This window comes from Pygoscelis adeliae, unplaced genomic scaffold, assembly GCF_000699105.1.
Source record: "Pygoscelis adeliae isolate BGI_AS28 unplaced genomic scaffold, ASM69910v1 Scaffold156, whole genome shotgun sequence".
NCBI lineage: Eukaryota > Metazoa > Chordata > Aves > Sphenisciformes > Spheniscidae > Pygoscelis > Pygoscelis adeliae.
In genome coordinates, this window is record NW_008825016.1 from 4,543,080 (window position 1) to 4,553,603 (window position 10,524).

General features: G+C 43.3%; 1 protein-coding gene across 2 annotated transcripts; it reads left to right on the forward strand.

The window, feature by feature from the left end:
- Positions 1–985: 985 nt before the first annotated feature.
- ATP4B (ATPase, H+/K+ exchanging, beta polypeptide) lies at positions 986–7,321 on the forward strand. Of its 2 annotated transcripts, none has more exons than XM_009326265.1 (7): positions 986–1,232; positions 2,595–2,723; positions 3,820–3,933; positions 4,728–4,927; positions 6,287–6,343; positions 6,897–6,989; positions 7,160–7,321. In XM_009326265.1, the coding sequence occupies exons 1-7, from the start codon at positions 1,121–1,123 to the stop codon at positions 7,319–7,321; spliced, it is 867 nt and encodes a 288-aa protein (XP_009324540.1). In that variant the 5' UTR covers positions 986–1,120. The 2 variants fall into 2 exon arrangements, with proteins under 2 accessions (XP_009324540.1, XP_009324541.1); XM_009326266.1 differs by having other exon boundaries at positions 1,121–1,232; positions 6,287–6,340.
- The last annotated feature ends 3,203 nt before the right edge of the window (positions 7,322–10,524 follow it).

Here is a 10,524-nt window from a genome sequence, read left to right on the forward strand (position 1 = left end):
AGTACTGGGGTCCAATAAGAGAGTAAGAGCATTAGCAAGCAACTTCGACAAGCGGCAAGCACACCAGCGTGCCTGGAAGGGCTTTCTAAAACCCAAGCTCCCCTTGCAGGGGGGGCGTTTAGAGAGCCCGTCGGCTCAGCCATTTGCCACGCGCCCTTTGCTTTTCCGTCCGCGGGGGGCTGCTGGGGACACGTTTCAGTCCTGCTCCTCTGTGCACGGAGCGAGCTCGGGGTTGGGCGTCTGCCTCTGAGCATGCCAGAGCCTTTGGCTGTAAAGCAGATAGAAAAGGCAGTTAAATGACACCCGTATGTTCTCCGCTCTGCCTTGTCATATACCTGTAAGGCAAAACTTTTGTTATGTTATTATGTTATAAATTATATTATTTATTATTATATTATTTTTTCTTTTTCAGCCATCTTTCTTCTGGCTTTTCTGGTGGCGTGCTGAGAGAGAGGCAGGGAGAGTCAGCAAGCAAGGTGGGGATACCCTCCAAAGTTGAGTTAGCATCGTTAGAGATCACCTGAAAACATTCCCCACAGAAAACAGAAAAAGATTGATCTTAATTTCCCCGGCTGCGCAACATGGCAAACACTCTGGGAAACGGTGCTTTTTCCCCACTCACTCCCGCTGCGATCCCCTATATCCCAACAGATGGCTACAGGTTGTAGTGGGAGAACTACATCCACTCTTCGCAGGTTAATTGGAACCAAAAAAAAAGAAAAGAAAACCTAGAGAGAAACAAGTTCCCCTTCGTTTTATCTGCTCTGATAACAGCTATCGCACCGAGTCTATCGCAAGCCCTACGGGCGCGCGGCAAAATGCGTAACTCTGCCCGTCTGCTAAGGTGGCCAAGAGAAAGGAGAAGGGCATTTGATAGGAACTAACTTTTCTTTGCCAGCCTCAACACCGAGCATTATCAACACCCTTTATAAAGAATTGTATCTGCTGCGGGTTGATAATGGTGAGCAGGGGCTTTCATTGGTATAGGAAGTAATCTCGTTGACCTTCAGCGGAGAAGAAGGTATAAAAACCAAAGTGTTTCTCTTGGGCGACTGTTTGAGCACCGGTTGAATTTCTTAATTTCTGAGGAGGACGCGTTTTGGGGAAATTTTGTGAGAAAATGGCAACTTTAAATGAAAAAAAGACCTGCAGCGAGCGGATGGAGAATTTCCGCCGTTTTGTCTGGAATCCAGAAACAAAGCTTTTTATGGGAAGGACCTTAATTAACTGGGGTAGGTTTTCCTACACAGGAGTCTTCTCTTCCTTCTGATATACTTAAAAATCTTGGGTGGGGGATCATCCTAATGAACGGGACATAATGTGGTGGTAGATGTGTTGTAATTGTTGAAGACCTCAGTTCGCATATATGCTTCTGAGCCACTTCTAGGGTGGCCCCGTAGGCTGAATCAATCAGATCAAAACATTGATCTAAGTAGTTCCCGCAAATATAAGACGACTTTAAACTGATTTTGGACCAAATATTTCAAAAGGACAAAACTTAACACATTAACAATTAACTTATTAATAGCTAAGGGGGGCGGTTGCAGTATGATTCTGACACTGCTGGCTATAGGGGGTTCTGGTACATGGAGAATTTTGCTTAGTCGGTGGGTTTTGTCCAATTCTCTGGAAACACATTTTGCTTTTCCAAAATTCCTTTCCAAATTATTGTTTGCTCAGCAGATCTTCTCTCTTATCACCGCGTGCTAATGCACACTTGTGTCTGTGATGACGATGTGTTTTCTGATCTACCTTCTGGGAAGGGCAGCCCTGACCGTTGTAAGGAAGGTCCCTGCTCTTCCCACAGGCCGTAAGAGTAGCCGCAAGTTTCCAGACAATTTTTTTCTGCCGTGAAGCCCGTGAGTGTAGCTTATTAGCTGTTCTTAAAACCATGATTTTACAGAAAATCAAACCGAAATGGGAGCCTTTCCACTTTGGAGAGAAGAAAGTGCTATGAGGCGCCGATATTTACAGGGAGCGGTTTCTGACGGCCCCCCCAAAATACTCACTGGCTGCTTGTAGGGCACCAGCTGCCTGTAAGACACGTTATGCACATACAGACAGAAACACAACATTATTCTACATCTCACACCAGAACAAAATAGCAAGATGACACATTTCGCTGAAGGTGATTTCAGCTGTAAAAGGCAGTGAAGTGATATAGGTCTAAAATCAACACACCTGAAATACTGACATCTGTCATCCAAATAACACAAGGAGCAACTTGTTTTTGTCGAGGAAATACCTCAGCTGTGGTGCTTAGTCCATGTTAATAAGCAGATAAATGGTCTTAATACGTGAAGTGACTTCAGAAGCCACACAATCTTTTAAGCTTTAAATAATCTGGGCTAAGCAGCAACTACTTCAAAAATCCTTGTAAAACTGAACAAATTTACAGCCAAATTTTTCTAGAAGAATATTCTTTTGAGTGTAGAGAAAAAGATCCAGAACAACAGTCCCTTTGCAGGGAAAACCTCCCTGGGGCCAAGGGCGGAAAGGAGACGGCCGCTGATGCCGGGACGGTCCCGGATGCGGAGGGATCACTGCACCACCTTGCTCGAAAAATGAGATTTTGCCCTCATTTTTTTCCACAGTGTGGATCAGCCTGTACTACCTGGCTTTCTACGTGGTGATGTCGGGGCTGTTCGCACTCTCCATTTATTCTTTAATGAGGACGGTGAATCCGTACGAGCCGGATTACCAAGACCAGCTGAAATCCCCAGGTACTGCCACGGTCCGGCCGGCTGCTGCCCGGCGGGGAGTTAAACCCCCAGGCTCCCGCCGCGGCTGCGAGGGGCTGGGCTGGGCTGAGAGGCATCGGCAGAGCCCGGGCGCGAGGGGAGACAAACGTGGAATAAATTAGGTTGATTCTCCCCAAACAATCCCTGCAAAGTTTAACCTCCACCTGAAAACACTTCCAGGCTTTAAAAAAAAAAAGAAAATCATTTATTCATTTTTATATATATATATATTTTAATATATATAAACATATACCTCCTCTCCCCACGGGCAGGGGTCAGCTGCTGGGGAAACCCTGGCTTCTGCTCCAGCCTCCCAAGCACCCCGGAGGGTTTTGGGGTGCCCAGCAAGATGGAGGGGCGCTGGGGCGAGCAGCCTGGGATGTGCTGTGCCAGCAGCCAAGCAAGTAAAAATAAGACAGGCAAAGACGCATGGGATTAGAAATAAAGATTTATGGGACACGAAGTGAGGCTGGGGAGGGACAAGACAATATCAGCGAGAGATCATCAGTGCTTACTGCTAAAACTTCCCCCCCCCCAATAGCTTGTTTTTTACCAGCAATGGGAAGGAAAAAATGACTTTTTTGAAGCTGTAGCTCTAAAAATTATTCTGTCTGCCCATTGCTGAATTTGAAGTTTCCTTTCCCAATATTCAGTAAGCTTGATGTTTGCTGGCAAAATTCCTGTAAAATATTAAGCGTGGCTTTTTCAAAAGCTGTTTCTCACACTGCAGTACGATCTGTTTCTTTAACGTGACGCGACTTTTATAACTGTTATTTTTACAAGTCCTGGGGAAATCCAGTGCGATTGCTGGAATGATTTTGCAAGCTGTTCTGATAGCAGCACGGGTATACATGAAAAGAGTTTAGCAGTAGCAGAGGCTTTGGGTTTTTGGTTGAACAACTCAAGAGCTGAGATGGTTTCCGTACGTGGTTAAATCCTCTCCAGCAAAGCCTGGGGATCTCGTACACGTACAATAACGAGCCTTGATGCAGCGTAATCGCTACTGTCAATTTAGATAAACAAATCTGTGCCTGGCACCTCTCCTCTGCTTTGCCTTCCCTTTTCTTCCCCCGTGAAGGTGTAACGTTACGACCCGATGTTTATGGGGATAGAGGACTACAGATTTATTACAACGTATCCGACAACAAAACCTGGGAAGGTTTAGTGACAACTCTTCGGACTTTTCTGACAGGTAAAAATGAGGTTTCCTGCCCAATATTGAAGAAACGTGCTGTCACATCTCCCTTATTGGGTGTCTGAGGACCTTAAGTCAGTGTTCCCATTTTCTATTTGTCCTTCTGAAATCAGAGGTTTTGAGTGGAAAATGCATCTTCTGAAAGGGACGAGCAGATCACCTCATGAATCTAGAAATCAAACGTATGTAAATATGTCTATTAAAGCAGAGCTTTTAGTTGCTGCTTCAGAGCGTTTACTTTTTAAAATCCTGAATAGCCTTAATAAAATAGGCTAATAGAAAATTTGAAGGAAGAGGGTAAAAAAAGGTCTTCAAAACTAGTCTCATCTAAATTAATCTAATATTGTCCGTGGCTACAAATATCAAAGTGCCATAGTAAGTCTTGTGAAGCCGTTGCATAGTGCCATCAGAGAGTATAGTCGAAGTAGGCTAGGTGCTCCATTCGCCTGTTCATATCTTAATACGTTTATATCCCTTGTGAGCCTTAATATCATATTTCTGTGTTTCTCATACACATATTGAAAAAAAACATATTTGAAATGGAATTTATATGGAGCTATCAACACAATTTGCCAGCCTTAACTCAATTTGATCTCTTTCGTTGCTTTGCCTGGGTATTCTAAAAAAAAACCCCAAACCCAAACAATTTAAACTTTCCTCATTCCATCTAATCCCAACTTCACTTGAAGTACAGTTTCCCATGATATAACCTCCAGCCTGATACTGAGATGTATAATTTATATATGAAAAGCTTCAGAGGGGAATTTTTCTTTCTTCCTTTGCACATGCAGCATATACGCCAGCTGCTCAGCGTCTGAACATCAACTGCACCAGTGACACATACTTCATCCAGGACACCTTCGATGGCCCGAATAAAACAAAACTATCCTGCAAATTTACCTCAGATATGCTTCAAAACTGCTCTGGCATCACAGACCCTACTTTTGGATTCCCAGAAGGAAAACCCTGTTTTATTATAAAAATGAACAGGGTAAGTACAAGCTCAAGGTGCTGAGCAGGAAAGAATTCACCAAAAAAACCCCAGACAGCTCAAGTCTCCGCTGGGGAGCTGCTACATTGTCTGCTGCCATGGGCTCTAAATCTCTGCTTTGTACTGGGAAGACAAATTCACGTGCTTTTCCCCGAGAGACCTCTGGAGTGACCAGAAAAATAGCAAGACTTTGTCACCACCCCTAGGAAAATAACATAGGGAAAAGTGATCCGTAAACCAACTCTAAAGCTTTGGGGTTTGTTTAGTTTCGTTAGCACCTCCGTAGCGCTCTCATCCAACGAACTAGTACATAAAACAGTTTCATTCTGCAATACCGTGATCCTGTGCCTTCAAGCTAAGGCGTTAAAATGCGACAGTAACTGAAGTGATTTCAGAGAGGCGATACTTGCACACCTTATTTCTCCAGGCCGCAAAGAAAATCTTTAGCAGAACCTGTAAAAACAAAATTCAAACCTGGTGGATTTTTTTTTTTCTTCAGTAAAAACTACAAACACTTTTTTTTTTTTAAGAGGAAAAAGGGAATCTTCCATGCCTCCTTTAATTTTTTTAGGACATAGACAAAGGCATAAGCATTTTATTTTTGTTTTCAGGTAAGATTCTGAGTCTCCTAGCTCAGTACAAAGTGAAGAATTCGTATTCTCCACCAGCTCCTGACAGACAAAATCATTTCATTTTCGGTTGGGCTTGCACCCTAGGCTCAGGCAGTGAATATTTCCAAGAATCTGTGCAAGGTCCAGCTGTGAGAGGAGAGCTGCGCCCCTGATTTTGGCAGGTGAACCACAGGCTTTTCCCCAAAAAGCCTTTGCCTCCTTCAGCAGGGCTGCACACCAGCCCTGGCAGGGGAAAGGCAGGCGGATAGTGCCCGGGGGGGCTTTACCTCCTTTTGCCTTTGCTGCTACAGGGTGCGACCCCACTATTTTTGTAGGATCAAACGGGACCAAGAGTTTCTGCCCAAGCCAAGTTTTCCTAATAAGGCATATGATGGCATATATGATAAGGCACAGGGATTCAGCTTTTCCTTTATTTTCACACGACCAGCTGCTTTAAGAGACCCCCGGCGGAGAGCAAGGAGTACAGGCAGGCAAATGAGGTGGGACTTGCCGGGAGGTGCGGCCAGGAAAGAGCCCGCCTGCAGTGCCCATCCCGGGCAGCAGGGAGTCCTGCTTCTTAAATATCCAGCCACAACATGGTTTTTTTCACCCGGGTGCATAAGATGAGGTGATCCGTTTGCCTTACGCAGAAACACATTAAGCAGCCTCTGAAGCCCAGTTGTTTTGTTTGCTTGGTTTTATCTCAAAACAATTTCCAAGATGACCAAATGTGTGCTTTCTATTTCAGATTATCAAGTTTTTCCCTGGCAACGGCACGGCACCAAGAGTGGACTGCACATATGTGGTAAGTGTACGAGGTCCGAGTCTCAAAAATTTCAAGCACTGCAGCTCTGACAGCAAGTTGCGACCAGAAAGATTACCCTCCAGCTCTGGAAATCAGACCATTCTGGCCAAATACTGGGAGTATTCTCAGTTCCGTGCAATTTCTTGCACCAGCAGACATCCTAAGAACAACAAAAAAAATGTTTGCTTCATTTTAAACCACCTGAAAAATTGTTTTTCCGTGCTGCAAAGAACATTTGCTCTTTGCTTTCAGCTCCCACCAGTGAAGTTCACACCTCAGAGCAGCTCCTTCAGGCTCTCTGCACGTTTCAGCAGGTCCCCATTCACCGAATTCACAGCTGCTGTGAAAGGACACTTGCCCGGTTTTCTTGGCAATAGTAACAGCGGGAGATTTCCACTTTTATTTGAAACATAAAAATAAGACCAGCGCTAAACAGACTGCTGAACTTGAGTTTTAATACACGCGGCGCCGCTTTTAGCGGCGGTAAAACACTTGCCCAGGGCTGGCTTACGATTGCCCAGCCGACAGAGCTGCTTTCTTGCTTTACAAACAGGGTGACGAGTCTCGCCCGCTGGAGGTGGACTACTACCCCGTGAATGGTACCTTCAACCTGCACTACTTCCCCTACTACGGAAAAAAGGCACAGGTGGGTGGCTCATGTCTTTCAGCATCGCTTTTCTTCTTTATCTTTGCGTAAGATGAGATGTATGGAGCATCTCTGCAATCTTACGGGACCTGGAGAGAAGGCTAATTTTAAAGACTTCATTTTTAAATTGGTGTTGTAAAATTACTTTTTTTTTTTCCCCCCCCTCCTAGCCCAGCTACAGCAATCCTTTGGTAGCTGTGAAATTTCTCAACATTACGAGGAACGTAGAACTTCAAATAGTGTGCAAAATCATTGGAGCTGGAATTACCTTTGATAACGTTCATGATCCGTATGAAGGAAAAGTGGAATTTAAATTGAAAATAGAAGACTGAGCAGCAACAGAGACACTTCCGAAAAAGACGTGTGAAGTGCAAACTTACCTATTATCACATTCATCCGTATTTATTTTCTTTGATTTCCATATAAATTTATGCAAATTAGAGTGCAAAGAGACATTTTCTACTGAAAGATGACCCATATAGCTAAAAGTCAAGACACCGCTCCCAGTGTGTGAAGGAGACGATGATTATCTCGATGTACATAGCTTAATATTCCATGGCTACGGTATGCTGCTGCCTTCATGCAAGTATTTGTACAAAACAAGTTTCCTCTAAACTGAGCAGCTGTACCTTCAAAGAAAGTAAGTATAGGATCAAAACATCATTTTCTGTCACTTTTCCAACCATAATAAATAACTGATGTATGATACTAAATCTTGGATATTGAGAAATAATTATAGCTAAAAAAGAAATCAATACTTTGAAATACTAGCAAGTAATAGAATTCTCACTCTCTCGTATAAGATGTATACATTGTAAAAGTATATTAAAATTATCTGTATCCCAATGCATTGTTTTTTTGTACTAGTCAGCCAAGCCAGATTTTTTTTAGTTGACAAATCAACGACCGCAAAAGAAGTGAACTTGAAATCTGTCCTCTAGCTTACAGATTTTATTGTACCACTTACAACTTCTGTATGTATATAACTTAATAAAAATGACCGGTAAGACTGTAACATCCAGTTACATCTAGGAGAACTGTGTTCATTTAACTATTAGAGGTTGTCATTTGTTTGGGGTTTTTTTTCCCCAGTAGAATAGCCCTGTATTGCAGTGATGGGTTTTTGCAATGATGAGTTTTGGGTTACTTGGAATAATCTGGAAGACGCTGAAGTAACACTACATCTTTCAGCCAATCTAAAATTTGCTAAGTCTAACTCTAGCACACGTGAGACAAAGACACAAGATTGCTGTGTCTGCGTAGTATGTTTATGCTAGATGAAGTCCAGAATGCTTCAGCCAGAGAATAAACATTGCACAGAAAAAAAGATATTCAAGAGAAGAAAACATTTTACACCTTCACTGCCTGGACATTTTAGGAAGTGGGAAGAGGTTAACAGGTTAACCTCCTTTACCACAGTGACGCTCAAGATAGCCAGCTTGCAGAAAGAATCCAGCTGGAGGGGAACATTTCCCCTTCAAAGGTATTCGAGCCTTTCTTAGAAAAATTGGGCATTCTGCGTTTCAGGAACAAGAAAATGCATCCTCGTATAAGATCCCCCCCGGCCTTTCATGTTTCAATTTTTACAGTGGGACTTTGCCTCTCTTCTAAGAGGCTGAATGAAAACCAATTTTATATCCTCGTTGGGACACAGGTCTCCCCCTGTGCATCTTTCCAAAATAACATGGAAAATAATAAAATACTTTTGATAACAAAATAGTAATTCATGCTCAAGGTTGTCCATAAACATTTAAATATTACCAAGAAAACCGAGAACTCTTCCCTTGGTGTCTCTAACACAGGCAGGTTCTCTGCTTGACTGCATTTCATTTAGCGTCTACAATTTGCACGTTTGAATCGGGCGATGCAGTATTGCAAGCTCACATTTTAGTTAGCACTACAGCACAACACAGGAAGACGCTGAACAAATTTCCTACGGGCTGGGTGTCTGCATAGCCACAGCTTCAGAACGGCAGCCCAGACCGACTTCACACAGAGACCTCTGATGGGATAAATACATTGAAAGGAAAGACTGAAGTGTCCCCGTGTTGACCAAAGGATGATGCGTTCTGAGGTCAAAAAAAGGGTAGGCAGGTCCACCGGATCTGGCTCTAAGTACAAAGATTGTCACCCTGAATTTAGATTTCTCTTGAACCTTTAGCCATCTGAGATTATTCTCTTTCTTTACCGGAATCACAAGTAATAATGATACAGAGCAAGGTTTGTGGCTAGTGTAGCTTAAGTAGAAAAGCTCTGGGAGAGCTCTAAGTGTATTAATCTGGGAATAATTAACATTAGCTTGCCTGGAACCCAAATCTAAGCACACTTAAATAGCAGAACGACCAGCATGCAAATATTTCGTAATACTGCGATGGCACAGCCCAACACTACGTGCAAGCATTTCATGTAGTGAGCAATGTAACCATCCAAGCAGCAAAGACAGGCTTGCACAGTTGCACTTTCGAGACATCCAAGCGACAGAAGTAACAAGATAAAGACCAAAACAAGCACAAGGGAAGGATAACGGGCAGGGGAACCTGCCCGAGGCACAAGACGCATGACTGGCAAAAGCAAAACCAAGTTAAGGAGCAGCCGAATCCCCCTTTAGGTGGGGCGCGGGGGGGCAAGAGGGATAAAACACCAACAATGAGCGGGGAGAGAGGAAGACAGACACTTCCTCTGGTGGAAGAGCTCTCCAGCCTCATCGCCTTCACCTTGGAGACTAACGAGGACCTCGGCCATCAGTGCCAGCTGTACAGCGGCAGCTCCATGCTACTGTATAGTCACAGTTAATTCAGTGTACAAGTGTTACAGACTACCGGTTTTATATACATAGCAATAGCGATTAATAATATGCAAGAACTAAAACAACCCACTTTCTGCTCATGCTAAGGAACAAATTCAGTGGTTTTGTTTTCAAGTTTAAAACTTGACTGGGTGGCTGTTGGCGCCAGACGGTCTGCCCTTTTTCCTATCAGCCGTGCAACAGAGAGGTTAGCCGGGAGAGGAGGCAAAGTATGAAACTAGTATCATTGACACCATGATTTTTTATACCCAATAAATTTTAGTCTCCAGACTTATCCCTTAGAGGTGTTAAATAAAACTCGAAGATCAGTGCAGAGAGAACAGAAACACGGCAGCTGCTTTGAGATGTATCTTCCTCTCAACACCTCCATCTAGTCTTATGAATATTCACACGACAGGTAAAGCCAATAACTGGAAGTGTGAAGTCCTAACGTCTACTATTAAAAATGATGAAGAAAAATTAACAGAGTGCAGAAAAACACTGAATACAAGCTCCTTGATGCTTAAAGGATTTTTTGTGCCAGGACTACGAGACTACAGCAAGTTCGAAACGTTTGTCCTCTACCTTTCAGAATTGCTACGTACTATATATTCATAATTAAGTCTGCTTAATGGTCTCACATGATGTCATTGCTATTGCACTTCGGAACTCCTCTCATCACTTCATAAAACTGGTTTTAGTCTCTTACCTGTAACAAAGTCAGGCAGAGATTGATTCTGCAGCAAATAA